Source organism: Gymnoscopelus microlampas (genome assembly GCF_963454915.1).
Source record: "Gymnoscopelus microlampas genome assembly, chromosome: 12".
NCBI classification, from domain to species: Eukaryota; Metazoa; Chordata; class Actinopteri; order Myctophiformes; family Myctophidae; genus Gymnoscopelus; species Gymnoscopelus microlampas.
Genome location: NC_139949.1, coordinates 14,189,605 through 14,204,561, shown reverse-complemented (window position 1 = coordinate 14,204,561; position 14,957 = coordinate 14,189,605). Strand labels below are relative to the sequence as shown.

At 43.1% G+C, this 14,957-nt stretch overlaps 2 protein-coding genes across 2 annotated transcripts; one reads left to right on the top strand and one right to left on the bottom strand.

Moving 5' to 3' along the window:
* Positions 1-434: 434 nt before the first annotated feature.
* fbxo40.1 (F-box protein 40, tandem duplicate 1) lies at positions 435-5,657 on the top strand (the record flags this gene model as incomplete). Its single annotated transcript, XM_084074167.1, has 6 exons — positions 435-530; positions 1,251-2,423; positions 3,183-3,469; positions 4,078-4,209; positions 4,340-4,697; positions 5,439-5,657. The coding sequence occupies exons 1-6, from the start codon at positions 528-530 to the stop codon at positions 5,655-5,657; spliced, it is 2,172 nt and encodes a 723-aa protein (XP_083930293.1). The 5' UTR covers positions 435-527.
* Positions 5,658-7,363: 1,706 nt separating this feature from the next.
* On the bottom strand, positions 7,364-12,022 carry LOC311057217 (TLC domain-containing protein 2-like; the record flags this gene model as incomplete). Its single annotated transcript, XM_084074166.1, has 5 exons — positions 7,364-7,532; positions 7,961-8,172; positions 9,607-9,689; positions 10,831-10,913; positions 11,844-12,022. The coding sequence occupies 5 exons, from the start codon at positions 12,020-12,022 to the stop codon at positions 7,364-7,366; spliced, it is 726 nt and encodes a 241-aa protein (XP_083930292.1).
* Between the last annotated feature and the right edge of the window lie 2,935 nt (positions 12,023-14,957).

The window sequence follows — 14,957 nt, the reverse complement described above, 5'->3', positions numbered from 1 at the left end:
AGTCATTTTCAGTAAAATTAGGCTTAAGTGTATGACATGAAGTAATTTTCCTGGCACTGTAGCTGTATCAAGTAGCTGTATGGTGGTATTTATATATTTTAAGTGTGACTTGCTCTGTAGCATGTTTTTTTATAGAAATAGTACATTAGTATAGAAATAACACAGCACTCAAGTTTTGTGGCCCTGTGATTTAGTGGCATCTTGGACTGTAACTTGACTCCTCTACTGGAAAGACAGAGAGAAGGGGGGCCTGTCCCCTCATGCTAATCTAATTTTAACCAGCCTGTCCAGTTGGAGGGGCGGTAACAGTGCATGTCCACATTGGCAGCTGGGTAAGACTTTTGTCCCGCTGTGCTCAATACTTGGTCATATACGATTTACATGGCAACAGCAATTACTGTAATCATAATAGCTTTAATGTATTGAGCTAGATTATAATTTCAACAACAAACCAAATGTTTTCTTTGGTCGTTCTAATCCTATAGGACACCTTAACTTCTGTGACATACTGACACCACCCTGTGGATATGGTGAGTTAAACAACATATCGGAATGATTCCACATGATGAATGAACACCCAAGCTTTTTTGTATATAGCCTTCGTAGTGGTGTCCATTGTTTGCTGACGCTGCTGTGTTTTATATTCATTAAATGAGGGTAACCTCAGTTTGAAATGAAAAAAAGTAGTATCTTATTACATGACAGATTCAATATGATTGCATTGAAAGCATGTTTTTTTCTCTTAAAGGGATATTTCACATTCAAAAAAACGTTGGGTCATTTTATCATCTCAGGCTTTTGTGAGCCCCCCAGACCGTTTTTAAGTTGCTTGATTCAGTATTTAGATATTTGATCATCATTTTATCAGACACGCCCCCTTCCTGGGCTACAAACCATTATAACTTCAAACTCAATAAAACATGTTAGATTCATCAAAAACACCCGTCCTTGGTTCTGGTGACTCACCCTGCCCTCCTAATACGCAAGGGGCCGTGTTTTTTAGATAACATTTTTCATTTATTTTGTATATATTTTTGGGAAATTGAAAAAAAAAAATACAATAAAAAATACATTTAAATTTTTTTAAAAAGTAATCAAAAAGGAATATCAAATGTCTAAATACTGAAATATCTATATCTAAATACGCACGCACGCACGCACGCACGCACGCACGCACGCACGCACGCACGCACGCACACACACTCTTGTCATCCTAAAGTGTCTTCTGTCTTTCTCTCTGTTACTCTCAGAACCGTCAGCAGCGGGCCCCCAGGAGCCAGCTCCATTCTCACTGCGAGAGCTGCTACAGTCGCCACTGCAGGAAGAAGGTGGACATCTCTGTGTCCTGTGTGCTGGCCCAATGTCGCCTGCACTGCGGGGCTCTCTACCACCTGTGCAAAGAGGAGGAGCACACGTGGCTCTGCCCTAATGCCAGGGTTCCCTGCCTGAACGCAGAGTCGGGCTGCCCGCTCACCATGCCCCGCTCCTGTCAGGCGTCTCACCTCCGGGAGTGTCCGGCCAGTGTGGTGTGCTGCTCCATGGAGTGGAACCGCTGGCCGGCGGAGGACGCCCACGCTCACCCCACCACGGAGCTGCGCCAAAACCTTCTGCGGGACAACGGATGCCGAGCGGAGTGTCTGGACCTGGCCATGTCCCTGAGAGACCAGGACCACCTCTTCCACTCGGTGAAGATGAAGGAGCTCTTCCCGGAGCTGACCCAGAGGCTGGAGGAGGACCTGGAGGGGGAGAGGAAGGCAGAGGAGATGAGGAAGAAGAAAGAGGAGAAGAAGAGGGCCGCTTTGGAGAAGGAGCGGGTGGAGAGGGACGCGAGGAGGGCGAGGTGGAAGGAGGAGGAGAGAGTGAGGGCGGTGGAGAGAGCGGCGGCGGAGGCAAGAGCGGCGAAGGCGAGAGCAGCAGCAGCTGTGGCGGCGGGAGAGACTGAGGAGGAGGAGGAGAGAGAACTCACCCTGGAGGAGAGGGAGGCCCTGGCCACGGCTGCCCTGAGCGCCGAACAACTGCAGAAATTCAGTAGTTGGGATAAAATGTTCACCTCGGCGATAGGCGGCTGCAGGGAGGCCGGTATAGCTGCTGCTGGGGGTAGCGGTCAGGGTGAGGTCAAAGGTGAAGGGCTTGGCGCGCTGGCCGAAGAGGACGAAAATGTGACATCGACGTGCATGGACAAACATGCATGTACCTCCTCCTCCTCCAGTATGACAGGCGGAGGGAGTAAGGGTTTTGAATGGAGCGTGATGGAGCCAATGAAGATCCTCTCCGTGCGATTCAAGCCATTCAAGGCTCCCACCAGCTTCCACGCCAGGAACATTCGCGGCCGCAACCCTTGGGCCAAGAGAGAGAACGTCGGATCAGACACCAGTGACCTAGGGGTGCCCTTGGAGAATATGCCTCTTTGGGATGAAGTTCAGGTGAAAGTTGTCATTTACTGTCTTGGTTGCATGCATGCGTGTGTGCATGCTTGCTTGCGTGTGTGCATGTGTGCATCTGTGTGTGTCTGTGTGTCTCCCTGTGTGTGTGTGTGTGTGTGCGTGCGTGCGTGCGTGCGTGCGTGCGTGCGTGCGTGCGTGCGTGCGTGCGTGCGTGCGTGCGTGCGTGCGTGCGTGCGCTGGTGTTTGTATGTGTATACACATCTATCCCCTATTAACACCCCAGCAACCTACTACAACCTTATAGCAACCGCCAACTACAACCTAGCAACAACCCCTTTCAACACTGTACTAAACAATATCAACCCCCTAGCAACAGCCTAGCAACTGCCTACAACACCCCAGCAACCACCTGTTTTAACCTAGCAACGCCCTATAAAATAGAGCTCTTCACAGGTCCATAAATGACAGATCTAAACCCTAATGGACCCATGAAATACGTTCTGAGATCTGATCGGTTCCAAACTACATGTTTTGGACCTAATCTGAGATCCCTTTTGTTCTGAGATGTTACAGAAACAACCCCAACTGTTGGGTATAATATGGACTTGACAAACCTATTAACTACAAATGCTATTTAAAATGCTCCCTGAAGATGCCAGTCATACTGTAGGTTACTCCATAATGGAGTCTAGCGGCTTAGTAGCAGCCTACAATAATAGACAATGACATCAAATTGCATCTTTTAATGTCGCTGATATCCATGATCACAAACTGTGTGTGTCTGATTTGGTCCCCAAGGCATCTCTGCTGTGCTGCCTGGAGAAGGAGCAGCGTGGACACCTTATTGCAGAGGCTTCATCCGGCGACACTCTGCTGTCAGATCAGGGGTCGCAGACGTACAACTTCCTGTCGGCCCCGTTCCGACACGACATGGCTCTGGCCGATCTGACGGCGCGCAGGCCTCCGGAGCTGCACCTCCAGCTGCAGGTGGAGAGCGTCACCAGCATACACAACAAGGCCACCTGCGCCTTCAACTTCCTCTGTGGACACAGCTTCCAGCGGCGAGAGTACGGCCAGCACTACAGGTGGATGTCCTCGTCGCTTAATATTCACTAAATGTGTTTCCTGTCACCGCCTTCCGTGTTCCACCGTGCCCAGCTGTCTCATTTGTTGCGTTGAAACAGAAACAGGCCAGGTTCTCTTGTTTTTGTGGTGTAGCTACAACTTCTAGATGAGACAAAAGCTGATCCCAGACACGCACATCCCAGACCTACTAGGCTGGGTGCTGGATCAAAAAAGTTGAACAGTTGACAAGAATACAATTCTGCGCACCAGTGTTATTGCTCCCATAAGCAATTTAATTGGTAATGTCAAGCTATTCACCTGTTTCCTAGGCTGTGTGTTTCACTTCCTGTCGATTTGATCCAATGAAATCCAATGAAATTGGTCAGATGACCAATGATATCCAATGAAATCGACAGGAAGTGAAACACACACAGCCTAGGAAACGGGTTAATAGCTGCCTCTTAATAGCTGCTCAGAATCAGCTTGATGTAGTCACCTCAGTACATCTAATGTTCCACACGGGTTAAAACATGCAGCAAATGCGAATTAGTGGAGAATAGCTCTGAATAAGGGTTTTGATCAAGTCCTGTACTCCCCCCCCCTCTGCCCCCCCCCCATCAAAACAAAGAAATGTGCACAGTGATATACAGATGAGCGTGAATGGCTGGTTTGAGCAGAGATGTCCCCTATCTTACCTGGGCTGCACCTACACTCAGAGGCGCTTCCAGCCATCGACACAGAAGGCCACCGTTAATTACATGTGAGCATTAACTCATGATTGTCTTTTATTATCAACTAACGCGTTACAGTTATATAGGTATATTCACTACAAAATGATTTACTTTTAGCTTATCATTTTTATTTGGACTTATCACTGCTTCTGCTTTTAGCCAGGAGCTGAGCAGTTACAGCTTGTGTCCCGTACTCCCCGCCTCGCCAGAGGAGGGGTCCGTGGACCCCCAGAGCTCCACAGAACCCCCCCCCAGCACCCGGAGGAAGAGAGCTGGGAGGGCAGGAGGAGGAGGAGGAGGAGGAACAGGACAGGAGTCTCTGAGCTCCCTGCCCTATGAGGTGCTGTGCCACATGGCCAGTTTCCTGGACAGCCTGTCCCTGTCCCAGCTGGCTCTGGTGTCCCACCTTATGAGGGAGGTGTGCTCCTCTCTGCTCCAGGACAGAGGGATGGTCACGCTGCACTGGGAGAGGAAGACCTACTCCCACGGAGGAGCCAAGTGGAGGGTGAAGCATAAGGTCAGTCAAACCGTCAGCAGCGTTGCCAGACTCTGTGACCGAAACAAGCAACCAGGTCTAGGAAAACAAGCCCAAAATAAGCGATTATGGGCCACATGAGCACTTACACTTAGAAATTACAATAAGCAGACCTGGCAACACTGACTGTCAGTAGTTATTCAGCTAATGTAGGGTTTCTGACATATTTCCACTTCCAGGATCCTACAATATACAATGGGTATTGCATGACCGGGTATGTATTCAGTGGTGTAAAGTAACTAAGTACATTTACTCAAGTACTGTACTTAAGTACAATTTTGAGGTATTTTTTATTTTACTGGAGTATTTCTAATTTGAAGTACTTTTACTTCTACTCCACTACATCTCAGAGGCAAATATTGTTCTTTTACTCCACTACAATTATTTGAAAACTTTAGTTACTAGTTGCTTTGCAGATATAAATTATTATATTATAAAACATACATTAACCACTTCAGCCCTATTTTATACATAGGCTATTTGAAAATAGCCGATCTACAAGCTCATAACGCTTCGCATCGTGACACGTTGTGAGCTTGTAGATCGGCTTTTACTTCGCAGTATTTGTACAATGCAGTATTGATACAATGCAGTATTGATACTTTTACTAAAGTAAGATATGTGAGTACTTTTTCCACCACTGTATTATGTAACCCCCTCTCCCCTCCTCTAATGTGTTTTTTTATTTTATTTTTTACTCAAACCTCTCCTGTATCTTCTCAGGTATGGCAGTTCAGCACCCTCTTCTCCCCCGTGGACAGGTGGGGTTTCCAGGATGTGCCGTCCATGTCTGAACACCTGAAGGTGTGTCCATACTATGAGAGAGAGTGCAGGACAGAGCGTGTCCTCCTGCCACGCATCAAACAAGACAAACACATCAACACACAATGCAAAGGCCCCTCTCTGATTGGCCTATTCCAGAAAGATAAATTGATTATGTAGCATAATTATGATATGATGTTAATAGGCTATTATGCTGCTGTGCCCTATTGATTTACAACAGGTACTTACAGGTAAGCAGCCTGATTCATGTTTATATTTGTTGATGACATGTATTAATATGTAATATCTGATGCTCTGTTGATTAATTCAATACATACTGTAGGACCACAATGGAAACAAGTCCCCATACTTTTTTGTGTTATCCTTTTAGCCTAAATGTCTTACTGTACCATCCATCGTGATGTTTATATTGCTATCTAATAAAGTATTCAATCAATCACTGCCCTATGCATAATTACATTAAGAACACCAGAACCCTCTAAGGTACGTGTTACTCTGAGCTGACTGCAGCCACACCAAACAGCCACAGTGAACTGATATTCTACAGTACTATTATAGTACGGAACACAGACCAAGTTTTGACACGAGCCATCTGTGGCTGTTGAATGTGCCCTTTTTGAAGAGGCCCTTTAACATGCCATTCCAATTTCGGGACGACTGGATGTTGCGTTCACGGTATGGTAATCTTTTAAGAAACAGGCAACGCCCACAAGTGATTGAAAGCAATTGCAAGCAAACAATAATTCTGTAGTATCAAAGCCCTGCTTGATGGCCATTGTCACATGACTCAAGAGACCGTTTGTGCCTAATTTTGTGTGCATGTGTGTGGGACTATGACATTTTGATCTGTGTTTTTAGAGGCCCCTCGATGTGTGATTCAAATTTTGGGTAGATTGGACGAAATGGCAGAAAATCTAGTTTGGCGGAAATAGCCATGGTCTCTGGAGTTGCATCATGATGAAGGAATCTAGGGCAAAAATGTTTGATTGTATGACCCATGGTTCAAGAGTTATAGGCCAAAATACAAAGTGGCCTGTTATAGCACCACCAAGAGGCTGATTGAAAAAAAAGTGGGGTGGAGGTTCTTCCTTGGCCTACATAAACTCGTACCTCCCGGCCTATCAGCCTGGAAGAGTAAGACATAACTATATTGTTTTGTTTCACATAACTGAAGCATATAGTCTAGATGTCTGAGAATATGTACTGAGTTTATGCATTTGTTTTTTAAATAAAAATACAGAAAACATGAAAATGCTCATTCGTGCTCTACAAAGACATTTGGTTTCACAGCTCACAGTGTTGAGATAAAATCTGAGAGAATAGACGTCACTCACCACTACTGATGGAAATGTGTCAGTATAATGAGTAAGCGAGTGAGGTTTCGGTGTCATGCGCAACAACACTTCCAACAAGACATGAGCAAATTTGTGACCTTCCAGTTACACAATTGGTACCCCAAACCTCTAGGCCAATGGTTCTCAAACTTATACATTTCAAGGTCTCCCCTTAACTCTGACAATGTACAAATGGAATGGATTTGGTTCCATTTGTACACTGTCAGAGTTACAGACTTGTAAAGGTCCATTTAGAACCCCCTAAAGGAACCCAGAGAGTCCCTGGAATCACTTTGAGAACCATTGCTCTAGGCCACTACACCACCAATATTTCTTAACAAAGCAATATTTCATTTCATGTAAAGTTTCTTGACTTCATAGTCAGTCAGTACATCATTCAAGTCACAAATTGTAAACCACTCGTTGAGAACCACTGGTTTAAACCTTCATCAGAGTGAATGCTAAAGGAACAGTCCTCATGCAAATCGTGCAGCTGGCTCCCTCTACTGGTCCACGGTAGCATTGTTTGTGTCAGAACACATCAGCCCGGAGCAGCCTGTAGAACAGCACCGTGCTCATGGTGGTGATGATGCTCAGGCCCACAGTCCCCAGTGTCAGGACAAGGCAGGGCACTTGTTTGCCGTGGACGGCCAGCCAGCGGGTCATCCAACCCAACGTGCACACACGAAACATCAAGAACCTGAGGTTGAGATGGAGACAGTTACATTTCTGGCGTTTAGCTGATGATCATCCAGAGTGACTTTCAGCTATAGGGAGCAAGCAGCGATCCGATGTCTTGCTCAATGACACTTTACCTGGACACATGGTTTCTACTAGACAGCAACTCCTAACCCCTAGCAATTGGGAATCAGCTAAGGCGGTAATGTGATGTGTGCTTCTTGAAACTTGCACCAGCATTATTTTGGTAGAAATGACAAGATAATGTAAAATAAAGCCCCCTGCCTATGCCTGAGGACCAACCGAGGTCAAAACGTCCTCTTATTTCACCTCACCTTAATCTCAATTTATCTCATCTCATCATAGAGTGACTATGTCACAATCTCAACCATTTTCCTTTAGTGTTCAGTTGAACTCAAGTTAACACATGCACTGAAATAGGTGACCTACGTTGCCAGGTTGAGCAGGCTGATGAGTCGGTAGGCGGTGGAGGGGTGTGAGGTTGTTTTGGTGGCGCAGGTCACTGGCCGGTTCCTCTGTCCGGCTAGGAGCAGGAGCTGGCGAACATGGAGGAAGATGGAGTTGATCTCCACCAGCAGAGACACCACAGCAAATCCCACATAGAGACGAGAGGTCAATGCCAGGCTGAAACAGGAGATCACCTGTGTGTATACAGTGGTACAATAGGAAATATCCCAGTGAGCCATAGTCGTCTATTAGACCTCCGTCTAAAACTGGGTTATAAATGCTCTAAAAGTGAAAGTTTTTTCATTGTCTATTCTTATCCTAGATGTTGATTAGCTGTTTTTTAAGCGTCTATATTTAGATCGTCTATATCATAGACGTCATTTCAACGGCTAGTAGACGGTCTATATATAGACGCTTAAAAAACAGCTAATCAACGTCTACGATATCCTATCCCACGTCTCAGTGGGATAGGATACCAATCCACACCAAGGGAGGCAGATAGACAGAGCAAGACATACACAGACGCACGCACGCACGCACGCACGCACGCACGCACGCACGCACGCACGCACGCACGCACGCACGCACATTTGCTTAGATGTACGCAGATAGAATTGTTTGGGATTAATATGAGAAGATGTTGAATCCCAGAAATTCTCCAGTGTTTTTGTATTATTATTTGAATTGTTTATCCCGACATTCTGTTTGTACAGTAATATTGCGATTAATTTGGTGCATGTGGACGTGGCCTGTAGCATAAGGGCCCAGACTCACTTATAAGTGAAAGACAATTCATAAACATGTCTTTACTTGTAACAAATTTCAACAAATGCTTTAAGAACTACAGCACATGTTGTTTCAGACTAAAAGCATTTTTGTTGAAGTTTATTTGACTACCCAGCTCACCTTGGACTGTGAAGAGATATGCTTAGAGATTACATGTTTTTTTATGGCGGAAAAGATAGTATTTTACTGCCTCTCAAATCAAATCAGCAACTAAGGGGAGAGGGACAAAGGGACCCACATCAGTACAGAAGAAGACACACAAAACATCATAGATATATCAGAAGACACAGTTTTTGTGTGTTAGCACTGCTGCTTCATAGCAAGAAGGTCTTGGGCTTGACTTTGAACCCAATATTTCAGTGTGGAGTTAGCATGTTCTCCATGAGTTCATATGGGTTGGCTTCCACACCAAAAGACCTGGCATGATGCTAGGAACATACTCCTGCCATTGCCAGTGCCACTGACCTTCAAGCACTGGCGTTAGAACTGGAGTTGGTCCCAGAGCGCTGCTCAGTGGCTGCCAACTGCTCCTAATAGTTAGAATGGGTGAAATGCAGAGGGCGAATTTACCCATGGGTCACTCAGTTTAATTAGTTCAATAAATGCGACTGCGGCAAGAGGTTGGACTGCTAGACAGGCACCAATAGGCCATTGTTCATACTGTAGCTAGATACATCTTTCAATCCCAAACACGACAGTATGAACGTGACCACTAGTCACGGAGATCGTGCCCCCCCCCCCTCCACACACACACACACACACACACACACACACACACACACACACACACACACACACACACACACACACACACACACACACACAATCACAGAAATAATTACCATAGCGTGATGAAGCATCACCTCCCAAGACTTTTTAAGAGACTGGTTGAAAGCCAGGTCTAAGAAATCGTGGATGAAATAACCTGAAGGAGAAATCACATGTGTTATGTAATGGATGGTCTACTCACAAAATATTGTTAATATAAATTATATACTACACTGTATGTATGCATATAGCCATACATACATACAACACACACACACACACACACACACACACACACACACACACACACACACACACACACACACACACACACACACACACACACACACACACACACACACACACACACACACACACACACACACCTGACACACACACCTGACACATGGTAGCCTACATTTGTGAACTTTCCTCCAGTGACCTGTTCTACTCATAGAGTTATGTGGTGGTGTTTTACTCACAGACAACAGTGGTTGACATACCGCAGGCCTATATTTGACAGTTTCGATGGCCATAGGCCTTCTACAATAGACACCTAAATGCATGTTCTTCTGTTTTTCCACCTCAAAATAATGTGAAGGTGGATTTCATTCAAATCTGGCATTTTTAAGTGTTTTATGGTGAGTTTTTAGCCTACATGTTGTGTGGAGTGAATGACACTTTTTTTTTTAGTTTTAACCACATAAAACCTCAGCATCCAGCCGAAGACAGCTTCGCTGAAAATAGCAGATTGACAAGCTCAGCGCGTCGCATTGTGAGCTTGTCGATCGGCTTTTTTCAGCGAAAGCTTTCCCCACAATAACAGAAAACAGAAAAGACCCTAGTATTGAGCCCTGATGGACTCCTGTTACCCATTATGGTGTTTATTAAGACCAGGAACCCATCTGTGTAACCATTTTAACCATTATGTTATACTTTGGCTATTCAAAAATAGCAGATATACAAGCTCATAGCACGGTACAGAGTGCCGCGCTATGAGCTTGTAGATCTGCTATTTTTGAAAAATCATGAAAAGTTTAGCAAATCTTTGAATATATATATTTTTTAACACGAACATAACTCAAATCTTTGCTTCTGGGGGTCCCTGGAACAACATATTTTGAGATGGGGGCCCGCAGCTAAACACATATCATGTTGGGGGCTTGACATGAAAAAGTTTGAGAACCACTGATAGTAACATAACATAAGCTAGGATTGGGAAGACATTTGTAGAATCGGAAGTTCAGGCCTTAATGGGTTAAGCATCATGATGTAACCATCATGGCTCTTAGCCTCACCTGTAGACACTGCCACCAGACTGTGAGAAAACAGTGAATGAGTGGAGATCAGGTCCCTGGCCATCTCAGGGTGGAGGTAGAAACTGTGGAGTGAGAGATGAAAGCATTCATCATTCATCACAGAGGGAACATCCGGACTACAGTGTAACCACTGGGTAAAACAAAGCCGTTTCCGTAGACACAGACCTTCAGTGTGTGTGTGTGTGTGTGTGTGTGTGTGTGTGTGTGTGTGTGTGTGTGTTTACTTGTTAGCTCAAACGATGTTAGCTTGTTAGCTTACATTTGAATAGTGGTGGAAGAATACTTGTATTTACTTATATACTTTTTATTTAAATGAAATTAGTAATACATTACAATGTAGACATACTGTACAGTTACAAGGAAAACATCTGCATTAACATTTTTACTTGAGTAAATGTACAAAAGTAGGCTAGTATTGCCAGCATGAATAGGTAACAGGATAGGTGGGCACTAGGGACATGGGCACCTCAATGTCGAATTGGCTATTTTGTCCAAAATGTAAAAAAAAAAAAAGATATATTTTTGAAAGGCTATCTTAAGTAAAGTATACATAATTAGAACATGCTTAAACATTTGACAATTAAGGTCTAATATTTCCACAATTGGTACAAATTGTTACAAAACCTGCACATCCAGTTATTTTGGGGCATAAACAAGAAGTTTAAGGATAAAATTAAGTCTGTAAAAATAATGATGTGCCATGCGTGTTCATATCATGTATACTTTACATTACTTATGGCCATTTTTCAAATATTTAATTGTTTAGCATTTTGGACAAAAATGCCAATTTTACATTGAGGTGCCCAAGTGCCCACCTATCCTGTATCTAATCATATTGAACTGTAATAAGTAATGTGTTAATGCCTTCATCACAGCCATTGATTGTCTGTCATAGTTTCTGACATCGACTGACACCAGCAACTGCATCTCACATACTTTTACATGCTCTATAAATTCAGATTCCACTGTTGTGGATTGTTAATTGTACGCACCATAAAACGGCCCATGCTCCAGTCAGGGTACTGTGAACCAGAGAGGTGCTGATGTTGCGCCACCTCCAGCTTTTCTTGCGGGCCGGCTCTGGTGTGGGCAGGCACCCGATGAGCCTGTTCACTAGCCTGAAAGAGCATGTAGATCCACCAGTGACCAGTAGAGATGACCACAAATCCATTGTTCTATAACAGTCAGTTGAGCACAACTGAAGAGTTCAATTGAAATTCAATTGCATATTTAAGGCACATACCAAATTAAAATAGGTTCAACATATATCGCAAGCGGTAGACCCAGTGTGTGTCAACGGTGTCTGAAGTGCCCCTTAAGTTGTACTTAGGTTCTTCATGCTCACTTGAGATGAATAACTGACATGCTGCTGATAAGGAGTAAAGGGGGCTGTGGCTACAACCATAACATGATTGTTGTTTTTTACGTAAATTCCATAGTCTATATCTTTTGACATTATGAGTCTAGTATATATATCTAGGTTTTTTACTACATTTTATTAGTGCTCAATTTTTTCATATTTTCAGTGGCCTATTTTAAGAGTAAGGCTCAGGTTTGAGGTTAGGGTTATAGTTAGGTATGTGCTTAGTGAGGGTTAAGGTTAAAGTTAGGGTCAGGTTGCAACTCTAAGAGTAGATTTGCACAAAGCAAACATCCAAAACAATCACAAGAGAATCAAATGGCACTCCTTCAAACAGTTTAAAAAAAAATGTTGATCTGTGTTTTTCATAGAACAAGATTAAGACATGACACTGTAGACTTATATCAGCTGGTGTTGAGCCTACAGTACCCCACTTTAGACTATAGGCAGTATACATGCTTAGGGATAGCCTATAATAATAAAGTTGAATTAGTTTAATTTTGTGTACTTTCGTAGAAAAGCAAACATGCACCGTACAATCATTTCTCCATAATCATGTTGATTATGGTATAATAAATATACTTGTAGGCTATTAACTATGTTATAGTTGTTGTGGCATTTTGTGTTATCAGTGTTGGATCAAGAAATTTGCCATACAGTATGTCCTTGAATGAGGAATGGCTGGGAGATATGCTTCTCACTTCTCGGGTGCCAAAGGGGATTTTCAATAGGTACAGTAAGTACAGTGAGACATGCTGCGATGGCCGAGTGGTTAAGGCGTTGGACTTGAAATCCAATGGGGTCTCCCCGCGCAGGTTCGAACCCTGCTCGCAGCGAATTCTTATCTTAACTGCCAGAGACAAACAGCCTTTACAAAAATAACTCCGAATTCTATGTCCGCGAGGTCAACCGCTGTAACAAACATCTGCTGCCTGCCACACATTCCAACGATTAGGAAAAAAAATTGAGCAGACAGACAAGTGAAAGCACGACCCTGCAGGAAAGATAGTAAACACATTTGAACCATATGACTCCCTTTTCAAGCCTTTTGTTCAGATTTTTCAGTCTAAATAAAGACATATATATATTTAGCCATTTATTTCAGATGGGATAGTGTAGAGAGAAAGAAAACCAATGGCAGAGAGAGGAGAGACATGCAAAGAGATTTGAACCCCGGACCTCACAGACACAAGCAGCATAGTGATCTGTGCACTAGATGGCTGAGCCACCATGGACTCCCAGAATAAGTTCAGTTTTACTCAACAGAATCAACACCCATTGCTTTTTATGTGAAATTTAGACCAGGCATTTGAATTTGTATTTTCTTCATTGGTTCCTGTATTGATGATTTCTTGTATATTGTATTGTATGTATTTATGTCTTGATGAATTGAATACACAGGACCATAATGGAAACAAGCCCTCAGGGTAGTACCTCTGTACTTTTTGCAAACTGTTGATAAAGTATTCAATTAATCAATCAATGCTATGTGCAGTTGTGGGTGGAGCAACCATTCTACAGTATAGGGTGATTAGTTATTAGATTAGTGATTAGAATCCACAGACAGACATTACAACTACTTGGTCCATGGTGGTCTACAGTGGTTAAAAGTAACGAAGTACATTTACTTAAGTACTGTACTTGAGTATTCTTTTTTGTACTTTTACATTACTTGAGTGTTTCCATTTTTGATACTTTATACTTCTACTCATCCCAGAGGCAAATATTGTACTTTTTACTACATTACAAATAGTTACTTTGCAGATTTTGATTATTACAAAACATACATTAACCAATTACGCTACCCATTTTATACTTCCTCTTTTGGAAAATAGCGACAGCATAGTAAACTTTTGAAATAACATAAATTGGGACATTCTGCATAATGAGATCTGGTAAAAAGTCACTGGCTTGCCAGCAGAGTGGTCACCAGCAATAGTAGATTAAAGAAAATAGGTTTGTTTTAAATCCCACTGCCGCAATTTGAGTGAGTTATTAGTTATTGTCTATAGAAATTACGCATTGTGCAACATTTGGTGATTGTGTTATATACGGTTATAAATATGTATTATATAAGGTTATATAAGGGGTATGGTTGAGATTGATCAAGGCCATACTGTATGTGTCACTCAGGCTAAATAGGGGTTGACTAAAACAATACACTTAACAGTCAGTTTATTATAATTCGGACAATTTTTGATCCTTTGAATGAATGATCTGGGCCTAATATTCCAGTTTCACGTCACTTGTGCATTGTCAGACTTCCACACTGCGTCCATTCATTGTTGAGGACCGTTGCATCGTCAGCCTTTCTCTATAGGCTACAGGCCGCTGTGAAACACAAAAAAACATTGCTTTTCTCTAGAACAATGACAGGGACTGGACCACAAACACCGGAATCGGATTATTCGCCTGAGACCAAAAAGGTCACTTAGTTTAGCCATCGCAGAATTATTTAGTTTATATTTGTCTGTGGAGTAGCTATGTTTATTGTGGTGGATTAAAGTTTTTCTGGACGCAGAGGGATGGAGACTGGACTTACCGTGGTTGTCAGGGAAAGGGACTCCTGTGCTATTGCGATAGGCACAGTTTTCTGACTAGGCTACTAGAATAGAATCACAGATTGACAGTTGTCCAACTCAAAGGATAACATATTCCAAAGTAGTGTATAACTGAACTACTCTACTACTTCATGTTTTTAGAGAATTTCTGAATATATTTGTTTTATTTTTGTTGAAGAGGCAGA